At 34.8% G+C, this 23,593-nt stretch overlaps 1 protein-coding gene across 1 annotated transcript in view; it reads left to right on the top strand.

Moving 5' to 3' along the window:
* The window catches only part of CNTLN (centlein), a 199,441-nt gene that overhangs the window by 161,649 nt on the left and 14,199 nt on the right, over positions 1–23,593 (top strand). Inside the window, exons 17-21 of the mRNA XM_074931653.1 lie at positions 3,161–3,325; positions 6,606–6,703; positions 8,419–8,545; positions 10,166–10,303; positions 10,654–10,839. Coding sequence (XP_074787754.1) covers positions 3,161–3,325; positions 6,606–6,703; positions 8,419–8,545; positions 10,166–10,303; positions 10,654–10,839 — 714 coding nt within the window. The remainder of the gene's footprint in view (positions 1–3,160; positions 3,326–6,605; positions 6,704–8,418; positions 8,546–10,165; positions 10,304–10,653; positions 10,840–23,593) is intronic.

The following is a 23,593-nucleotide window of genomic DNA, read 5'->3' as shown; positions in this document are numbered from 1 at the left end:
GTGGCAGTGCAGTATCAGCCACCATAAGTGTCATTTTCATGCATGGCAGTTGCAATAGGAGGGTGACAGCTGCTAGAAGCTCCTCACAGGGTGGTTGTGATTCCAAGGATCAATAGACTATTCCAGGAGCTTCCTATATTAATCCATTAGGCCTTCCATGTAGCTGTCTTTCTGAGTAGAGGGCTTACCGTAAAAAGCGTTGCTGAGTCTCTGGAAGTTTTTCACTGACTACATAGAAACTTGAGATTTCATCACTTATCCTTTTGGGTACAGCAGAACAGAGAGTCATGGGTATACCAAGCAAGAATATTAAGATAGATATTAAAATATTGAATTTATAAACATCTATTAAGCTGAAACACTCGAGAAGGTACAACAGACACAGGCGGCTACATCATGGGGGAACAGTGGTAGCCTACCTTTACTGACATCTAGTCTAGCCTAGTCTAGCTGGTGGTTAAGATTCTACCTTTCATCCTGGTGACCTCTTTCCCTGGAGTAAATCCTTTTTTACCCCATCACTTAGGATTTGTATGCATGGTAGCACACTCACAACAACCCCTCCGTGTCTAAAAAATTAAAAAGAACAAAAGATTTGACCTAAAATTTAGCAAGTGATGAGGGACAGCAGGGTAATGAACTTACTTCTTAGGTAAACACGAGGTATGTATATCTCTTAGGCATAAATATCTTGCTGGAGCAGGGGGACTGTTTTTCATATCCTGCATAGATTTATATAGAATTTTTACATAAATTTTCAATATATTGCAAATAGAAGAATAATACAGTAGCATTATCAAGCCTGTAACACATTTTACATTATTTCCAGAGCTGTTAAGAGACAACCTTCCTGGTATCTCTGACTGCAATTGCATGTCTGTCTTTGCTTTTGCAAGTTGGGGTATGTTTCTCTTGTACGTCAACTGCTACTTTCACTTCACCCCCATAGTTCTGATGCTCTTTCTGAATTTATGTACATTAATATTTGAAATTTTTTGTCTACCTCCTCACTTAAGTAAATTTGCTAACCAACATAGCACTGTCCTCTTTCGCACCTGTCCCATGAAAGACCTTTCTTTTTCAATATATTTTTGTTGTGGCCAGTGCAATCATGGCATTTTAGACCTATCTATTTTGGTGGCAGCAGGAGCCTAAGAAACTTCGAGAGTCATGAGCTATCTTGGGCAGATATGGCAGCATTTCTAATTTTAATCAGAGATATTGATCTAGCTATGATTTTTTTTTCTTTTTATGAATAATTTATTATAGAGACACTGCATGTAATAATACATTGGGTATACTGGGCAAATTAACCTAATCATTATATCTTTCTTTACTATATCTTTCTGTACTACTACTATTTTTTCTTATAAAAGTAGCCTTCATTTTGTATTTTACTTCAGACTGTATTAATTGTAAGAATAATATATCAGATTAAGGAATAGCCAGTTATAAAATGCATTAACACTATTTATCTCTTGTCCAGTAATGACAGCAGATGCAGAAGAGAATGGGAAGATTAAGCCCTTTAGTCAGAAGAGCACTTGTCTCAGATACATAGGAAAACTGCCCATTGGCTTTAATAAATGCACTTAAGTGTGAAATACTGTTAAGAGTGTTAATTTCAAATACAGGATGCATTTTCTTGTATCCATGTTATTTTTTTAAGCTAATGCAAAATCTGCAAGCATTCCCATGCCATTCATAATGGAAATAAACATGACCATAAGTAGTTTTTCTTTAATTTGGATATGTATATGATCTTCAGATGATTGTATAGAAGTGTATGTGTATATAAACACATGTCTCTAAAAAGTTTTTTCTAATAACATCAAACAGTATAGAATATATTTTTTAGTTAAATAATATAAAATGCTTGGAAATAAAATGCTATCTTTAACTTTCTCTCACCATGATTTTTTGAGAGATTTCAATACCATTTGCTATAATTCTTCCTTATAAGGAAGAATTTCCTTCCTTCCTTCCTTCCTTCCTTCCTTCCTTCCTTCCTTCCGTCCGTCCGTCCGTCTTCTTTGGAGTATTAAGTACTGTAGTTAACCTCTTAAGGAGCAGAGAGTTGTTAGGTCATTGGTGGCTTTTGGCCAACTACAGATTCATGAAAGTTAACCACTAGTATGAAGATTGTTTCAGTTCCTCTTTTTGAAGAACATTCAGTATTATCTAAATTAAAACAAATATTTTATTTAAAAGATTACCTCTATAAGGAGTACTGTGAAATACATTGTTACAAAGATTGAATAAGTCTTGTCAGTTGTCAGTCAAGTGCAACAAGACTGAGTTTGTTTGCATGTTATTTATTTGAACTAAATCCCTAACAAGCCTCATCTGCTAATTGGACTTAGCATTTATGTTGCTAAATGAGAAGCATTTTGGCTGCAGTATAGGGTGGTAAGACCTACCCAGTGGAATAAACAACTAACATCTGTTATCCTGTCCTGCTCCAGCTTGGCTTTTACCACTTAAGTACCTCAGCCCTAGAGTCAAGGTTATGGAATATGTGGTTCTCTGGCTATGGTGCATATATGTGAAAGGGAAGAAATAACACGAGTAAAGACCAGCCAACCAGAAGATATTTAGTGCAGCTGGTCCACTTTGCTTTAACCTCTACAAGCCCTACAAATATCAAAACAAAAGCCAAGAGAAGGATGTATGCTTTACAGCAGTTGTCAACACAGCAATTCAAGTGAGCTTACAGTGGTCGCCATTAAAACAGATCTGACATTTAATCACCTTTAATACATATTGATGTCTGAGAAACCTTGGTATTTCTTCATGTTCTGTATAGAAATAATTGCTGAATCCCAGATTGGCTCTAGGTGAACAGGTTTCTACAGTAACTACTGTTACAGTTTTGTGTGATAATTTTTGCCTGTCATGATAAAAATAGCAAAGTGTACAGTCAAAATTGAATTAACGTGACTTTTAAAAAAATTGCTTGTTTTTAACATTAGTTGTCTTTTTCCTGCTGTATTTGATCTTTGTGGGGTCTAGAGAATTCAACCAATAGCTATGCAATATAAGTACAGATAATACATACTGTCATTCCTCTTGAATTCTGAACCAAAGAAGCACCTCATAATGATCAACCAGAAATATTTTTAGGATGCAACTGTGATTGTTTCTTCTGCTTGTAAAACAGATGTTGACCTCCAACCTGGCCAAGTGGCAACAGGAGAAGGAAGATTTACAAGGAAAATTGAAGTTGAGAGAACATCTGTCTCAAACTGCTGGCAAGAGTGAAGCCACACCAGCTCCTTCAAAGAACATTGATTTAGAGATGAAACAGCTGCAGTGCAAACTAAAGGTGACAGAACAGATTATCTAGCACTGAGGATAATTCATATGAACAGTATTTCATAACTGGGTTTAGCAGATATATGTACACTCACATATGCATATAATTTGTATATCTTAGCCAGTGATGAGCAACTTAGGTGTTAGATAACCTTTGATGTTAAGTAAAAATGTATTCATAATCAGGAGAAATAAAAGTTACAATTAAAACAATTTTTGTAGATCAAATAGGCCAGACAGGGGGGCTTGCTGGGTTTTTACAGAATGATTAAACGCATCTTGTTGGAAAGTGCTGTGGAATTACTTCAGTGAGAATTGTGTTGATTACTTGCTTCCTTTAAGAAGAGAGTAAGCTATAGCTATCTGTGAAAGGGGAGCAAAGAGTTTGAACTGATGGGAAAGCTCATATAATGTAACAGTTATGTTATCTATGTGTCACTGCTTTTCTTGTCTTCAAAGAGACATAAGTCTTTCTCTATTTGTATTTTTGGAGGTTAGCTGGTAGGAAAATACTAACTCGAGGATTATATTTTTCAGTCTCCAGTGATTCTATTACATGTGGATGATGTAGATGCTGTACTGTGTTGATCTGAGAACTTTCTCTGCAGGTGGCCTGGCTCAGACTTAATAATTCTTTCTCTCTTTTCACTGGAGGAAATATATATGCAACAGAATGCTGTTTTTTTCCATCGTTTCGTGTTTAATATTTGAGGAGAGAGAAGAAGTCAAAACGGTACAGCTTCTTGCTGCTAGAAGAAACTGCACACTAGCAAGCCAGCTGCCAAAGTCTCACTAGAAAAGGCCATATTACATGCGTGTTATAGCTGGCTCTGGCTCTGAGTACTGGATTAGCTGTGCTAATGCACAAGATGTGGGTAGTGCTTAGGTGTCTTAGCTGTTGATGGTAATCATGGTATTATAGATCTTGGCTATAGCACACTGAATGTGTAAAATCTAGATTCAGGGATTCGTAAAGGTAGGCCACATTGTTGAAGGTACAAGGGCAGCAGGGGTAGCTATGAAAAAGCACATAATTTGATCTACTTCCATTATGAGAAAGAGATCTTGAAACCAGACACACTGGCTTCTTGATGTTTTAGATTTGGGTTTGACTAATCTTAATCTGCTTCTGTTGCTGGTGAATGGTAATTTCTGTTATTTAGGGTTGTTCCTTTTAGATCACTGTTCTCTTTATCCAGAAATCTGGTAGCTAATTGCTATGAAAATAAGGAAAATAAAAAAATGAAGATTTTTTTTGGTAAAATACTTTGAGTAACACTTATGCTAAAAAAACACTTTATTTTGTCTGCTACATGTGAAATGCAAAATATATTGCTGAATAATCAAATATTTTCTTGTTTCTGCAGCAAACATTTATCAAGCATTTATAAATCGGATGTCAAAACTACTAACGTGACTTTTAATTCCTTCTTAAAGATGTATTACATTTTTAATGTAAAAAATAAACCATGTGTGCAAAACTACCTTTAAAATAACCATAGACTGTGACCCCAAATCCAGATTAATAGGGTAAATTCACTAGTTGCTGAACTGGATGAGAGTTTTGATTAAAAGGGCCTCAAAAACTACTTAAATCAGGTTACTGAAATTCTTAGCCTTATTCTAAACTGAATATTTGAAAAATTATTAAGTCCTGCAAGTCATTTTTAGCAGAAGAAATTGTGAGTTGTCAACTGTTGTTCTAGGCTATCTAGTGTACTTTAAAAGTAGATACAAAGTTATTTTCCTAAGTATCTGAATGTGGAAGCAGCAAAAGCTTATCCTTATAGCTCAAAATCTCAAAGTGTACCTGATTTGGTCAGTTTTTTTTCTCAGAGCTTTCATTGCAGTGTTTGTTTATGTTGTATGTAATGACTCCTTGTATCTTTGCCAGTAGGAAGAAATGTGTTAAGTGTGGGTGGTGAGTTTGGAAGCAAAAAACCATAAACGTATGTCTTTGCCTCTGAGCATGTGCAGAGGCCCACCCAAGTATTCAAGTTTGTATCTGGTGTGTGAACCGTGTAACTGGGTGCTGTGCTTCATGCTGATGAAGCTCAGGCTCAACAAACAGGTCTCAGGAATATTCTGCTAACATACATCATTTTAACAATTTTCTGGTTACACCTCACATTATAATAATAGTAAATAGACTAGACAAGTTATTAAGAACACTATTTTACATCTAACTATGCACACAAGAATATATACTCCCCTTGAGGTGCACAGAATTATGTACAATACTCCCATTAATGTTAATAGGTGTTGCAAGTCTGCCCTGTGCGGAGAAATTCTCCTGAAGTATCTTTGTTTACAGCTTGTCTGATTTGTTTGCTTATTGTTTATACATAATGAGTAAAAAAGCTTTAGTACAGTAGCTGAGCCTGAATGCATATGTGCATGCATATACGTTGTGTGTATGCTTAACACATATGTATCTTCTGGCAACACCTTTTGGAGTTCTGAAATCTGTATGCGGTATGTTTGAGCTGCCATTTTCAGCAATGGCATTCAGTGCATATGCTCGGATTGCCAAGATGGCTACTTAGTGAAATTTCATATTTTTATTTCTGTAGAGTGATTCTGTTGTTCTGTATTTAAATATTGACTAGATTATCTGTGTGTTTGCATGGAAGAATTGAGGCTCTTTTTTTACTTCCTGCTATAGAACATGAGGAAAGGCCAACAACTATATAATTCTCCTTCACTGGAACTGCACATGCCTGAAAGTTAGGATCATACCTTTTTATTACTGAAATGTAGGATTTGTGTTAGTATGGCGAAATGTAAATGTTTTTGTCTTGTGCTTTGTGTTTCAAGGGACACAAGAACAACTGCTCTTGTAGTTTGTCTGGATTTTTAAGTGCACAAGATGAAAGGGATTATTGTAAATTGTTGGTAGGCCCCTTGTGCTGTGGGACGATACCATTCAAGGATGTAAAATCAAATGAAGATCCAATTTATTTCTTTTCTGTTAATTTTCAGCTGACCATGCTGTGCAAGAGAAAATGTGGTCCTGATAAGTGCACTGGGCTTGCAGGTGTCCTGGGGAACATTTATTAATCATACATTATTAGAGCAATGGAAAAGTACTGATTTTGATCATATTTTCTGAGAAATGTACTTTTGCTTAAGTCTAAGAAAGTAAGAGTGCTCCTTTTGTACCAATTAATTTCTAAGAACATTCATAAATTATGTAGAAGTTTACACAGCCCATTATTTCAAACAAATTTACAGTTAACTGCGATAATATTCATTCTGCTTTATTTATATTTTAACATTTTCCAATATAGAATTCGAATAATGAAATCACTAAGCAATCGGCCACCATTAAGGCACTGAAAAAGGAAGTCCAGGAAAAAGAACAACAGATTCGGGAACTACAAGCGAAGTATGTTCACTCTTCTATCCGTTGTGTTTGGTGCCACCCAGTGGCAGCTGTATAATTGTTAGAACATTAACCATTCTTGAATAGATTTTTAAGAGAATGTTTTATTCGTCTTTTTGTTGCAGTCTTGCAGACTGTTAAGAGGATTTTATTTTATTTAGAAACTGTAGCAGTACATGCTAAAATTGCATTTTGTTTAAACTGATGAGTGATTAGCTAGCTGTAGTATGTGTATTGCAATAACAATACCTTAAATCAAAACTCAGACTCTCGAGTAGACTGTTTTATCCTTGATGTAAGTCTAAATGAATTCCTCAGCACTGTTAAACACAGTCTTTCAAATACAGTAATTCTTTGCCTAGGGGCTATGAGACATGTCAAGGTTCAGATGCTTAAACAAGATTAAATATCCAATCTTACATTCATAAAAAGTTCAAAAAGACAGTTGTATTTGTTTCTATTTGAATTGATTAAGGGTTTACTACTCATTTTAAAATTCATATGTATTGTTCTGAAGTATGCAACCAAGATTTTTATTCTATCTGCTTTAACTGATAAAATACTGTTCTTCAACTTTATTACTATATAAACATAAGCTATTAGTATCTGTTAATTTCTTGCCTGTCCCAGAGTTTAAGTCCTCTAACCACTGTTATTTTTTATTTGTAGAAAGAATGCAGTTTACTTATCTGAAATCGGTTCATTTCAAAAATAAAGAACTCTTAAAATTGTTAAATTTCATACACGGTGTATTTTCTATTTCAAAGTGAAAATGAATTTTTCCACCACAAGGCTTAGATTTAAAATAGTTACAGGTTACCGTGCTTTCTTTTTAAAATAGATATTGTTTTTTCATTAGCTGTAAGATATAATCACCAAAATAACATTAATAGTGTAACTGTGAAATAGATGGAAGGAATTTTAAGATGCACTGTTTTCCCTTTTTTTTAATATAGTATTGACATGGTATCAACAGTGGTTTATTACCAAACACATTATGATTTATTTTGCTTTTATTTAAAAAAATAAATCCAGAAGTCTGAATATATTCAAGTACTGCTTATGTTTATATTTAAGATATTAATTTGTCTCGTAACGGTGGAGGCATTATATAAGGCATAATTTTCTCATAAAACAGATTATGTTGTAGGACATGAGTTTCTTTTTTTTTGCCAAGTTGCTGAAAATTGCTCATGTTATTTATGGGTTTTGCAGTTTTTAAGAATTATTATCTGACACATTACAGGGATATAAATTTTTCATGTATTTCTGTGTATTAGTGGGATAAAAGGAAACTTTCTCCTTTCACTTCTGAAAATAATTTTGTTTAAAATAATGTTTGAATGATACCTGCTTGAGGCATAAAAGAAATTTAATTAATTAAATTTTGTGTGTTCAACAGATTTTCTGTCTTTTTTTGATAATAGCTTAAGAATTATGATTTCAGATCAGACAAGTTAGAGCATAAACCATGCAAAACCAAATCACAGTTAAATTGCATATTTAGAAATAGGTCTGTTTAAGACACTTGAAACTGGTTTTAATTGTTGAGAATAGGGTAGGGTAAGTAGCAAGAATTGCATCAGATTTTATTTTTTAAAATGTACTAAAGCTACAGGAATGATAGTTTGTTTACTGCATTTATACTTTTTGTGGTTTAGTTGCATATTAACAATATTTTAGAACAATTACATGCAGTGTGACTTCTTCCCTTCTAGGATTTCTCAGTTGGAGAGGGACCTTAATATGAAAAGACATTTGATAGAAGACTTAAGGTCTCGCCTAAAAGCAAATCAAGAAAATAAGAAAACCTCTAATGAAACATTAGAAAGTCTTGAGAGAAAGGTACTTCTTTCTTGATATTGATAGTTTTAGGAAAAGCAAAATCCGGTGGATTTACAGACGTTATTTCAACATGCTGTACATACTAAATCAATATATTGCTTTAAGCAAACAACATAGAGTTAATTTGAGGGTGTAATTCCCTCCAATGTAATTTGTATGAAATCACTATATGGTGATAGCTTGGATGGTTGCAGCATACTTTAATGTATGTTCATCAGAGGTGTAATTAAATATTAAAGTATTCAGAACACTGAGATGGAAGGGTATGCTGTAAGTAGTGAAATTTAGTTTTATGCACTGTTCATAAAATACAGTAGTCCTGAAACAAGTGATTTTACATGACACATGCTCATGAAGTCCATGCACCTCTCCTGGCTATAGTATTTAAAATGCTTTAATATGTTAATCTGTTTTCTACTCAGTGTTAGGAATGATTCACAGTTCTTAGCTGAATGTAATTCTGTCTGTGTAGGTAGAACTTGATTTCTGTAGGAATTTATTTTATTCTAGGACACTTTCACTGAAGCTATAAGAATTTGTATATGGTTTTGGCGTCTTTCTGTATTATCCAACCAATGTATCCACTTTGGCCTTTAGTACCAGAAAAAGATTATGACATTTGGTTGTCTGTGAGGTTATGCAGCATATGATTCCAAAATAGAAATAATTTATCAGTTTGCTTTTGTTTTCCTAGAATGCGGTGCTTGCTGAATATCACAAGCACTATCTTTGATTGCAGTCATATAGCACTTTCAGCTCTAGAGAGCACTACTGTCTTACCCTCCATGCCAAAGATAAGGTGTTATTAAGAAATACGCAGCCACGGAACGAGAGCATAAGTAAGCAAGGGAGCTAAAGTATAAAATGAGAGAAATACCTGGGTTTAGTTTTAGACAGAAGATTCAGAAGGAACAATGTACTTTAATGCTGTTCTCTGAGTATTTTAAGCACCACATTTTTCAGATTCCAGAGAATCAAATTCCATACATTAATTTGATTATTCCATGTGGAAAATCAACTTGATAAATTTTACATTATATTCAGCAGAAGATCAAAGAAATTCCCTTTTACTCAATATTGTCAGGAAAGCTTTGTGATTAATACTGTCAGGAGAGCTGAATGATTTTCATGGAGCATTGGTCTATTTAATTTTACCCAAAATCAGTGTTTGTGTTGTATGGCAAAATTATAATAATGATAATGATAATAATTATCTAAGAGGCTTTACAGACTATTAACAGTTATAATTTCCTCAGCCTAGTTTTAATTAATGTTTTTACCTCTGTTAGAGGAACTGAGTGGAAGTTGCGGTTTACTCCCTTTTGCAAGGACTGTAACAGTAAATTATATATAAGCAAACAGGTCTGCAAATGAAGAGGTTTTCTGTACACTTAATACAAATCAAAACTTTATGTAACAAGAGAACATGCAAACTGATCTCTACTAAATCTAGTAAATCAGCAGAGAGTTATTAAAGAATGTAATTTAAGAAAAAGATACTTGAATCAAATTGTTTATATAATACAGGTATGTTTATACAATATAGATAAGCTTAGTTTTGATTTGATTTTCATTTTTAAGTTTTATATCTTAATAATCAGTTGTTCTTTATTATTTCAGGTAAAGTCACTGGCTGAAGACTGTTCAAACAAAAAAACTTCCATTGACTCACTGAAACAAAGACTTAATGTAACTACAAAAGAGAAGTCTCAGTATGAGCAAATGTATCACAAGACTAAAGATGAGTTGGAGAAAAAGGTATGTTAGAGTTGTGATGGCTCTACTGTGGAACTTTTTCATACCTCACTTTCAAATGAATAGTTGCAAGATCATCAGCTTAGACTTTTTAAATACAGAAAGGGAAGAAAAAGCAGAATTATAGTAATGTGTATCTGATTTAAATCAGTCACATCACTGAAATTTAGATGCTGAAACAGACGTAATGACTGAAAAATGAAATTATTTTTCCCATAAAATTACATTTTATGTGTTGCAAGTAGAATGTTCTGTGATGTTAACCATTGTGTGTGTTCATTCATTTGTGATCTACCATACCTGCCTATCAGCTTTTATCTTATCACTGCTGTTTCTCTGTGGATGTATTTCAGAATCTCAAGCTTACCAATCTAGAGAGCAAAATGATTGAGACTGAATGTGCCATGACTGAACTTGAGACTACTGCATCTCAACAACTACATGGCTTGGCTAAACAGAGCAAACAGGCTTTGGAAACTGTACAGAAGAAGCTGCTGCTCAACAATGACAAAGTAGAAGAGTTCATGACATTTGTGAAGGTTTGAGTTTTGACTTTTTTTTTTTTGAGTGTTCACCTAAATAAAGGTATTCTTGACTGAAAGCAAAATGTAAAAGATTACATGAGGCTAATCTTTGGTGCCTTCCCTGTTGTAGAACAATCTTTAAAGTTCCTGCACTGGCCTGATGTCAGCTCAGAGCTGGTCTAAACAAGGAGAAGGAGTCAATGGACCTAGAGCCTCTCTAGCACCTAGACTACTCTCATAGGCTTTTGAAGACTTCCATAATTTTTATTGGTAACCTTTTATCTATGGCTGCCAGTGTAGTTGTTCCCAAGACAATGTGCTTATTTGTATAGCAAATTACTCTGCAGAAAAAAATTTCCCAACACATTTAAGAAAATAATATCTGTTAATTAGTATGAATTACCTCATTTTCCACATATATGTGCTTTTTGTTGCAGAAATATTAAAGAAGGAAGCCTCTGTATTGCAAAATTGAAAGCAGTTTTAAGAGCAGTGTGTAGAATATTATTTTCTTATTTTGGTTATAGTACACAGTAATACTGTGTCTGTGGTGTTATACAGATTGCTTCATCATACTACTTCTGTGTGAAGTTCTACAGAGACTAATCTGCATTTTGTAACTTAATATTTGAAATATTTATTTTTCTGAAATACACACTATGTAACTAAGAATCATAAAGCCTAGTCAGTATATATCTGTCTTGAAATTAGCATATATCTACTGTATACCTGTTTTCAGACATGGTTATATCTCACTAACCTATGAAACAGATCCATTTCTCTACTGTTCCTGTATTTCTGTAGAGATGAACTGCTTTCAGATATGTTTGAGCAAGTCTGATAGCATCCAAAGTAAAGATCAGTGGTATTTCGATACACTGTAAGAAGAAGGTATATACAGTTATCTCTTCATGAATACCTTTCCACTGTGGATTGAAATTTAGTAACTTAAATACTTGTGCATTTTACCTTTTTCTGTCATCATCAGATAACAAGTCATTCTACATGGCAGTTTTCAGACCTCTGGCATTGGCCTGAAACCATCCCATGTTCAGTTCAGTTGCAAAATTCACATCAACTTCATTATGAAAAAAGACTGAACAGTGTTGAATACACTTTAAAATCCTAAATTCAAAGAATTTCTAAGCTAAAGTATCTAAGGTGAAAATGATGATTGACATTCATGAAGAAAATATGCCTGTGTATTTAAAAAATGACTGTATTTAAGTTTGTGATTGAAATGAAGGCAGTCTTCTGTTTGTCTTGTTTCATAACCCTTGGGAAAGTGGTATAAAACTGATCACTGTGCCCTAGAAGTTTCTTGCCCGTTCTTGAACAGTTATTTTTCATGAGATAAAATGTGCTTTCTTTAATACCAAATGCTTCCTCTAAGAGGAAGAAATGAATATTCTTTCCACAGCTGCGTGCTTATGTTTGGGTAAGTATGGGAAAGTCTGAATTAATCTAATGTACTATCTATTTTTTTAAAATGAAATAGTCCTATGTCACCGATGATCAAGAGATGCAGTTCAGTTTCCATTCAGGCTGCTATGAATTTTGGAATGACTTCGTTGAATATACTGCAGTAGCAATTATAGATAAAGGAGATAAACAAGTGTTCATACTATCAATACTTTTTACATACTTCCATAATGAGAAGTTTGTTAAAAATTAGAAAATGAGAAAATAAAAGACCTCCTGTTGTCAAAAGTAGCTGCAATGAGGAGAATCACCTTTTAGCAACTATTATACTTAATTTATTGTTGAATAAGATGACTGCTTTTCTGTTAGTTACCATGAATATTCATTAGCATTTACATGGTCATACTGTATGTGAAAAGAATGTTTATATAGTTTCTCTATAAGTAATAATAATATTTAGCTAATAAAGCTAAATATGTGGTTTCTCCCCTGGATAGAAGAATATACATGCATATTTCAAGTAACATTTTTGCTGACTACTGTTTCTCTGCAGAAAGCTTTTTGAATATAAAGATGCTGTCTATAAGTCAAATATTGATGAACAGGGAGTTCCTCAGTAGACTGCTTTGTTTAGTTAGGTACTAAATATTTATGGATAAAAAGTTAGCTGAAATCAGATTTTATTCACAGTATACCACCATAAAAAAAATAGTTGAAAATCCTTGGTGTTTAGGGGAATTTTGTAGTATATCAAGTAAATCCTGTTAAAATACCTCTTGCATATCTGATGCTATAACCTGCATAGGAAGATCGAGGTGGCACAATAAGCAGCAGTACTCCTTTCTGCACCAGATCATCCTTTGAAGTCTGGTCTGTCTCATTTCTACTCTTTCCTTTCAGGCAGCTGTCAGTTTTCCCCTGACCTTGGTTCTTGCTCAAGTTTCAGTAACTCAAATGTTTTCTGTATAGAGATCAAGTTTAAACTGTCTCTTGCTTAACCTGTTTAACATATTTGTATGGCTCTTCTTTGTCTCCTATTCTGATCACTCCACAAGCCTTAATTATTTTTCTGAGTGCAAGTGTGATTTTCCCCTCATTAATCAATGGAATGCGGTTACTTTTTCTAGCCATTCTGTGTCTCTTATGACATTATATAGGTTTTTTTTAACATACAATTAAATAATTTCAATGATAGGACAACAGAGGAACTTCAGAGAAGAGATTATGTCTCTTTCTGTTTATAGCAGACACTGTTACTTGCCTTTAGTGTTTTTGATAATTCAGAACCACAGGATCTTGAATCCATTTGGATCAATATACTAGGTTATGAAACCTGGGGGAGAGGTTTCTGGTACAAGTCTCATATACATCGCTAGGTCAAATCAGAGAATATGATGAGTTACTGGTTAAGCACATATGTGTAATGTACAATAAAGCATTGCATAGCCATGGAGAGCACAGTTTGGGACACATGCAACTAACTGAAATTGTTAGATTGAAAAATACAGTAATAGTTTCTAAAAATGGTGGAAGAAATAATTACAAACAAAAGTTGCTCTATCCAATATGTTGTAAGTCATTATTGGATTTACTTTTGTTGGAGTGTGGTATAAGGATCAGGAGCTATGTCCTAAATTACATTCATTGGGAACCAACGGGGTGCCTAAAATAGGTTGATTCAGAGCAGCTCATTTCTCCAAAGCTGATATGAAGAAAATATAGTCTAGTAAAAAATATGAATAGAAATAGTGTACTGTAGCAGTTTATTAAGTAACCAAATAATGGAGTTCCATAATTAGAGGGTAGCTCCTTATAAATACCTGTTCTAGTTTGGTGGGAAAGAGAACACAATATTTAGGAATAAAAAGGCTATATAAAGCAAGTGGAAATTGGTTTATAGATAATAACCTGAAAATATAAGCAACAATAAGAGTATAGAGGATGGAGAAAAGGCTAAAGAAGTCAAGAGGAAATCTGGGAGTAGCAAGGCCAAGAACAATAGTAAAGGGGCAGGATTTAAAAATGTTCGAGTAATGAGGTAGCTATTACAGTGTGGATACGGCCCATTATTAGATAAAAAACCTCTGTAATTGTAAAGATAGAAGACTTGTATGTGTATTTTGGTTTTGTATTTGGAAGTAAGCTGATGTTATATAAAGACAGTGAAACATCCCTAGTGTATTAGTAGCCAATGGAGGATTTTAAACAATTTCTAGAAAGAAGTAGTATTTTTAAATTGAGAACTTTTCTAGCTAACTGTTATAGGGCTGGTTAAGGAATTTTTCTATTGCTGATCCTCATTTTGAATAAGTATTCAAAGTAAGTGTATATATACCGTAACAATGCCATGAGTCTAAGATATTGATAATATGGAGTCGATATTCAGAAAAGGCAGTCAGATATTTTTAGGTCAGTCTGACCTAATTTCTGGCTAAAATAGTGAAAATTTTATATTAAGTACAATTATAAAAGTATTAAAGCATAGGAATATAGTTATACTTCTTAGAATGGCTTTATGGAAAAGAAGTTGCATTGAATAAATCTGATTTCTTTTCTGGAAGGCAGTACAAGTCAGTTGATAAAGGCTACTATTAATTTTAATATACTGTTTTTTAAGATGTCTGACCTATCACTGAGATGTTCAGATAAAAAATGTAGGCTATGCAATATCAGTAATATTGCTAAATGGATTAAAAATGCCCTGTGTGGTTGATCTGAAAAGTAATTCATGAGATTTAGGTGTTTCTAGAGTTCTGTAAAGACCACAGCTAAACTTGATTATTAAACGTTTTCACAGAATTAGATATCAAATCCTGATACAATTTGTCAGTGGCATTTATGAAGACTGATAAATAATAAAGTAAGGCTGTAAGTATAATGTAAGCTAGGCTAAATAAAACATCTTTATTACAGAAAAACACAAACTACCCTTAAGAAGGACTGGGTGGCTCTAAGAGTATTTTAGAAGCCCATTGTAAATCTACATGTTTTCATGTCATCCAACTTCCATCAGCACCATAAATTCTCTTTGAACCATGCATCCAATTTCTATAGTGTACCATTGTTCAGTATTTTCTATACTATGTATTGCACTATCAGATCCTCCGGTGGATCTTGCCAGTTACGTGCCACACATCAACCAGTTCTTTGTTGTGTTTGTAGTACTTGTGACAACACACATAGAAAATGGCCATTAAATAAAAAAATGTTATTAGATTACTTGACTGGATATCTATCAAAAATAGGGTAGTTTGCTATGAAAATGTCTAATATCCTGTCTGATTCTGCAGAATGTTTCCTGCATTATTGTACTTTATTCTTTTTTTTAAGCTTACCTAGACTTGGACGAATTATTGCTGTTACAGACCCTTGTAATCTCAAGACTCAGTAGTGTTGTCTGTCCCATTCATCTTATACATCAGCAAAACTCATTTCTGTCAATTAATCTGCCATGATTACATCTGCCTGAGCATGAAAATATCAGAACTTCTCTGACCTTGAGAAAGATGTTTTGAAGTTTTGATAAGGCACCTATATTCAGCTGTGGCTGTAGTAAATAGGTGATGGTGTCTGAATTCTTCAAAGTCAGCTGAGTGCATTTCTCACTTCCATAATGCCTCTGTGATTTGGGACTTGTGTGCCCTCCACAGAGGATACCCACTGAAGCACAGTTCACATCTGGTCTGTTTTGGCATTGGTCTTGATAAATCTCCAGTATAACCATCTGATAGAATTAACTGCCAAAATCAAGACCCATAGCAGTTTACTTGGCAAGCTTAGTGGATCTACCTGGGGATCTAACACTCACTCTCTTAAGACATCTGCCCTCATTTCTGCTACTCAGAGCAGAGCTTAAGCTGGGTGTATTTCCCCCTTGCTCTGATGTTTGATATACAGTTACATGCATCCACACATGTCAGAGGCTTTATTCCACCTCTGCTTGACTGAGTGATGTTCTGCCAGTTATTTGCTATTCAGTCAGCTTCCCTTATATCCCAATATATGTCAGTCTCTTGCACCTTTCTGTGGTTTACCTTGAATCCTGGCAGCAGTTTTGCCATGGCACATTTTTTCACTGCTAACTTGGGCTGTAGTTTAATAATAGAGTTTCAGATAAGTTAACATTTCTGTTTAAAAGTTCCATCTCTGAGTGACCCTGACTGCTCATTTCTGCCCCCATGTAACTTCATCCCCTCTCCATTTATGAAATGTCATCATAAACAGTATATGGGTCAGTTGTGAGCTAGCTCATGAAATTACAGTTAACCTTTTGAAAACGCAGAGCACCAGCTTTTGTGTACCACAGAGCAGGGACAGGTTTAAGCGGTTACAGGCTGGAGATTCTGGGACTGCCCTTTAGTGGCAGCGTTAACTGAAAATATCATGTGAAACCTCTTCCTGTTACAAATAATAAGTCTAATTGATGACTCACCACTTTTATGTTAAGAATTCCTGTAATTTGGCAAACCTCTGTTATTTATCATCATTGGCTTTTGAACTGTTCTGTGTTGGGGAAGACATAGCATAGCATAGCATAGGAATTATGTTCTCAGAATGGCAATACGCAGATGATGTCCTAATTGCTCTTTATCTCAAAAGGAATTTAAAAAATATTTTTTAAAAGGAATTGGAGATAATTAGTAGTTGGGTTGGGAGGCTCAAATGTTTGGGAAGTATTCTGGTTTTTATTAGCTCCTTTTCAACAGGAGAGCAACACAAATACCCTGATACTGCCTGTACCTCCAGCTACAAAGTCATTTCTTTGGGTAGAAGTAAATCCTTGCAGGAGACTCTCAGAATTCTCCAGTTATGGTGAGACAGTAAGAAATATTCTTCATAGGATGTTCCCATTGGTGAAGCCCTGTGGGTTCAGTTTTCTTGGCAGCACTATTGCTTCAACTTCTTTGAGGCCCAGGGTGTGCAGAACATGCTTTTTATATGGGTACACAGATCAGATGTAGGATGCCATCTGAATGATCATTTGTTTTTTCATCTAAAAATGCTAAGCTTAATAGATAGTTGTAACATTTTAGAATTGGCAAAAATGGACTTTTTATTGAAATAGAACTATAGTTTTCTGTGCAGATGAAAACTGATTTGTTTCGAGAGGTTTCCACAATTCTATATGAACCATGCCAATTTGGAAGTGTTGCTTGACGAAACAAAGGTTTCTTCAGCAGGTCACTGGGACATTTCGCAAAGGACAGCAGATAGTATCACTTACATAAATTAGCACTGTCAGTTTTGATTTGGAAATGGACACCTTTAATACAGCTTCAAGTTGCTAGAAAATGTTCCCAGTGGGAAGCCAAAAGATAAGTGTATTTCATTTATTACACTCGAAACTGTCAACACTTTACCTAGAAAAGTATACCCAGAGTGATTGTTTTGTATTGTACGGAGTAGATGATGAGTCCGTCAGTCTGTGTTCAGTCAGAATCAGCATAATACTTGGTTACAGGGATGTGTTCCAGTCTGATGAGAATCAGTAATCTTTCTTATCTGTAGAATATACATCTTTAAGAGCAGGTGGCCTAAATACAAAGCAAAAATTGTGTAACTGAAAAAAATCTCACCATTAAAAATATCAGGCATTTGTTGCTTTTTCATTATGTGTGCTGCTTAAGGAAAAAAGGAGAAACACAGCTTTTATTATGAAATACCAACCTTTCTTGGTTCTGAGAAGAAATTGGTGATAAATTAAGCTAATCTCCATCAGGATTACTCTGCATCTGGGATTTAGGCAAATTGAATCAGAGTCCTGAATAGTGACAGTGAATATCTATTAGACTGTAAACAGAATAATAGGCCCTGTGAATTTTAATGAATGAAGTGAATGGTTGAGCTCTTGTAGTTTACAGAAGACATATGGTTAGTGATGCATACAGTGTGCTAGGAACAGCATATAATGTAGATGTCTTAATGGATAAAATCTTGATTACTAAAACTAAAGAATAAATAGAAATATTTTGAATACCTTTTCTTTGCTTTTTCTTTGCTTTTTAGACTTAGAAGGATAGCACTTCACTGTGGTTCTTGACTATGATGGGTAAAGATGATAACAGATGTAGCTTAAAATATATTGAATTTTTAATATATCTGCCTCCATATTAAGACTTTAGAGGAATTTATTTAAATGATTCAACTTATTTAACAAAATTGCAAGGTATGTCAGCTTTCTGCAGCTGTGCATATATGTCTCATGCATATCTGACTTACACAGGTGATTTTTGTTGATATTAGTGCTACTTTCATTTTTTTTAGTGCCTGGGAACCATTCTCACCATGACTCTCTAATAGTAGATACTGTGTGAACAGATCTGAAAAACTTGAGCTGAACAGGAAACTATTTTCAGCTTGCAGATAACTTTCTTTTCTGCCTCAGAAAAGTTTTTCAGAGAGTGAGACTGCAACAGGCTAAGCTGGGGACTACTTGAAGAGTCTGCAGTGCACTGCCTGGATGGGTATAGATCCACTTGTGATTCCTTTAAAAGACTTGGAGAGACTGCTTTTTAAAGCTGCTACTCAGCCCTGTGCATAAGCTGGAGATAGCTGAATATATGCATAGTTTAAAGATAATGGCCAGTTCAGGGTCTAAAAGACAGAAACAATGTTGACTGGAAAAAGGGATAACTGGAAGACTTGGGGGATGGATGCATGAGCACAAAGTGTATAGTAAAGACTCTGGGCTTGAAGTGATAGGAAAACTTCTTGGCAAAGGAAAACTACTTGGAAAAGTAACAAAACTTGGAAAGGACAGGGGTCTCCAGTAATGATTTATTTAAGAGTTCATGTAGAAATAATTGTTCAATGTATGTTGATCAGATTGCTAAGAAAACAAGCTCAAGCAGAGAGAACAGGAAGCACTCATATACAGAGCCTTGTGAAGTCTCCACAGTAATTTAGAAAGGTGGGAGTTGAGGAGATTCCCAATGGACATGCAGAATGAGCTATAGAGAAGTGAGAAGAACTCTAGGAGGGTGGAATCATAAAAAAAACAAGTGACAGTATTTTAAGAAAACACAGTTGATAAGATTCATGGGGGGTTTTTTTGTAAGAGTATAAGGAATGCCAGAGCTGACCTCTTAAATTAGGTTTCAAACGCATTTGTTTCAGCAGTGCAGTGGTCTTACACAAGGCATCTGGTTTATACTTTCCATGCTTGCGTTTCTGCAGAAAGATAGCATAAACTCAGACACTGAATGACTACCAGGAAATCTTGGTGCTCTTCACATCTTGGTCACTGACCTGCTTTGTGACCTTTGGAGTGTTGCTTCACCTCAGTATTTCTCGATCTGCCCTGAATGTTCTTTATTTGCCATGTCCGATATAACTGTGCTGACTTTGTCTGCCCTAACTGTTCAGATAATAAACTCTCTGAGATCCCAGGCATCTCTTACTACACATGTCTGAAGCTCTAATCTCTGTCAGTGCTTTTTTTTCTGTCTGTGTAAATGACTGCAATATATGATGTTTTAAAGGAATGATGCCGGTTTTGCTAGCACCTGTGTAAATCAAAGGTAATTCTGTTGAAATCAAAGAATCTACAGCAGGGAAAAAATTAATGTAAATGAGGTAGGACTTAAATGCTGAAGTAAATAGGACTTTAAATTATTATTATTGCCCATTTCACATAAATATAGTTTTAGAAACCAATATATTTTGACAGAAATATTCTGCCTGTCATCCCATGCTGATTATACATATTTCAACTCTTTCTCTGCTATAAAGAAAACTATTATTTTTTCCCTGTTATAGGTCACAAAACATGGTAATTGTGTTGAAACTTTAGCAACAGGACAATGAAAACTAGAGTATTTGCTGTTTTTTTTTTTTAAAAAAAGCATCATTCTGAAAACATTTGTGTCTACAACTTAAGTTTCTGACAGTCTTAAAGCTTAATGTACAGGGGAGATTAGGTAACTGTAAAGCTGTAATATTGAATATGACCAAATGTCCCTCATGTCACTAAGTATCTGCTGTATGTTCTATAAATGAGGTGCCCAACTGATGCAAGAAGAGGGGCTTCATTCTACCTAAAGTCATGTTACAAAGAATGTTATGAAAAGAAACATATTTTTAACACAAAATTTCAGGCATAAATTAAAGTGTGCTAGCTAAACAGTTATCAAGAGAGGAGTAGAAAGGAAAAAGAGAAAAAGCTGACCAATAATGCAGCCCCCCCTAATTTTGAATCACATAGGGAATTTTAAAACACATTAGTATGCTCTTAAGTATATATTGTGTACTTTTCTACAGAAATATAAACTAGTATGATAAATCTTTGTTTAGTTATGGTTTATTTTGAAAACAGTAAACAAACACTGTGACTTAAATAACTTTTCTATTAATTTGTAAATAAATTGAACTGTCTTTTAGGACACAGCACAATGTATTCCATTTCCTTTTCATATAAATGTTGAATATAAGTTGAAATATTTTTAATATTATTCCCTACAATTTTCTTCACCTGGAGCTGGTCAAGGAAATGTAGTCAAAAGAACATTCGCAATTTTGTACTTGAAAATAAATTGTTGTGAGGAAATAATTTTTTTTCAATGGTTTTGAATCAAGAAGGAATCATATTTGGTGGAGGATATAGGATGAGATTGGTAGCAAAGGTATTTTGAAACAAGCGGAGAAATACAGTATTTCAACAGTTGCCAGCCAACTGAGACTTTCTCCTCTTTGTTCTCCTAATGGCAAGCAGTAATAACACAATTTAAGCCACCATAGTTGTACAAATTCAAATCTCACCTGTGACAGGAATGAGATTATCAAATTTTATGCAACACAGTTTCTAATTTCTGTCATTGTACCTTAGTATTATTCTTCATTATTGCATTTTAACTGTTTTTTGCATTTGCTGTTCTAAATGCCAGGAAGCTGAGTTTTCTGTTCAAATACCGAAATCCTGACAGCCCTTTAATACTGTGTGACTCAAGGACTTTGTCAGGAAAGCTGCAGTGGGTTTAGCTCTAGTAGTTGAAAAACAGTACTGTGCAAATCTGTCTATACTTCTGCAGATGGTTTTACTGTATTTGGGTTTGGGATATTATTGAATTCACTTTTTCTAGTTCATAGTCTGTCATCTATAGCTCAGAGTTGTGAGGAAGGCAGGGTGTTGGACTGCAAATTGGAGATGGCTTTTGCCACAAGGGTAGAAGAGGCTGGTAATATTTTAAATTACTTCAATTACTTTTTCAGATCTTGTCTGTTAGATCCTTAGTTATGCTCGTGTGTGTTCAGATTTGCTTGTGTGGATGTGGAAAATCAGGTTGTAACTGCAACTGCAGTATCGTATTATTTTGTATGTACATACTGCAATTTCTCAACCTTTATGTAAAATGGAATTCTTACAGGTTGTCAGGTGAGGCATTTCTTCCATACAGTGTGTGATTTAATCTTCCACTGATCTATGAAGTTGTGAGCGCTATTCTTAGTGACAATCAATATAAGATTTTTTTTATTTTAAATGATACATATCAATCTGATACCTAGCTTTACTGGATGTATTCCTCCTTTCAGCTCTTGATTGAATTAATCTCTGAAACTTTGCAGCTCTACTAGATTTTAGGTAATGTTGTCACTATGACATTCCCTAAGTGTATCTTTGGGTTTTTTGGGTTTTAATGCATTCTACAGCGAGTTTGTTTACTTTATTATTAATGGAAAAGTTAATAACAGCCTATCTTAATTCCTCCAAATATATACAAGTTAAGAGCTGAGCCACTTGAGCACTTGTGTTTATAAATTTTAGAACTAAAACAGAAACCGTGACTGAAGACAGGTAAATAAAGCCAACGCACCACATTATAAATGTGACCTGTGTGACACTGATGAAACAATGTTACTACCACTGTAATATTTGCAATAGCATTCTTGCTTGGTACTGAATACTGAAGTTGGAGGAGGAAGAAAAGGCTGGTCTATATCTCGTCTACACCTTTACAGTCTACTTTCATGGCATCTGCTAGAGGCTCGGAAATCACATGTGATCTCTGGGGATCATAAGAATTAAGTTAACCTCCTGAGGCTGACTGATTCCCATGGGTCAGAATGCTACATGTTATAGCCCTTGGCCAGACAAATATTTTGCAGTGAGCTGTCTTGTCTTTATTTCTTGTCTACATTCTTGTCCCTTTCTGATTGAAAAAAAGTTATGCCTAGAAGGTGTATTTGTTCAAGTGAAGGAGCTGGCTGAAGTAACTTAAATAGTATATATATATATATATATATATAAAATTACTGTAGAAGAGTTTTTCTTTTCTCTGACATACAGCATTAATGCTTGAGATCAGTTTAAACATTACTGAAAGTATTTTGAAAGTCATTCTTAGAGAGGCAATAAGGACCAAATAACTGTACTTTCACTGAAGAAATTTGAATGCTTGTTTCAGCTGCTGAAATAATGCACAATATCATTTCTTTGTGTCACTTTGTCCCTTCATTCTCTTTTGTCTTGTTGATCATGAGCAATTTGGGGTAGTAATGCTCTCTCAACCTTTTACAGTGCTAGGATCTGCCCTAACCTTAGGCCAGCAATAATTGTTCTTCTACAAAAGTAGAGAAGTTCTTTAAACTCAGGGTTCAGTTGTGTGGAATTCAGATCTTGTTTTCCACAGAATCTTCACAATAATTTTGTTTCTCTAGGAAACTAACCTTGTTCCAGAAAGATTTTCCATTTCATTTTTGGTATAATGCTGTGGGTTACATCCTTAAACCATCTCAGTCTACAAAACAAGTGAGTTTCTAAGGATACATTACTTGTATCTAAAGACACTTTCATATTGAACTACATATAAAATATTATGTATAAAATTTTGTGGTATATTATACTCTTCCGTACATTTGTGGTTGGTTGACTCTGGCCAGCAGCTGAACAGCACATAGTTGCTTGCTCGCTCCCTGCTGCCAGTGATACTAGCGAGAGAATAGGAAGAGCAAAAGCAAGAAAACTCATGCGTTGAGGTAAGGACAGTTAATAGGTGAAGTAAAGGGGGGAAAAAACCCCAAGCCAATCTCTGAGCGGTGGCTACCTGCCAGATCAATCCCCTGTCCCCCTCAGTTTTTATTGCTGAGCAAGATGCTATATGGTATGAAATATCCCCTTGGTCATTTCAGGTCATCTGTCCCAGGTGTGTCCTTCCCTGCTTGTTGTGCACCCCAGCCTACTTGCTGAAGGGGCAATGTGGGAAACAGAAAAGGCCTTGATCTGTGCAAGCACTGCTCCGCAATAGCTGGTGTGTTAGTCACAAATCCAAAACACTGCACCATAGGAGCTGCTAGAAGACAATTGACTCCATCCCAGCAATGCCCAGCACAACATTGTTACTATTATACAAAG

This window comes from Athene noctua, chromosome Z (genome assembly GCF_965140245.1).
Source record: "Athene noctua chromosome Z, bAthNoc1.hap1.1, whole genome shotgun sequence".
NCBI classification, from domain to species: Eukaryota; Metazoa; Chordata; class Aves; order Strigiformes; family Strigidae; genus Athene; species Athene noctua.
Note: the sequence above shows the minus strand (reverse complement) of the source record. Positions and strands in the feature narration are given on the sequence as shown.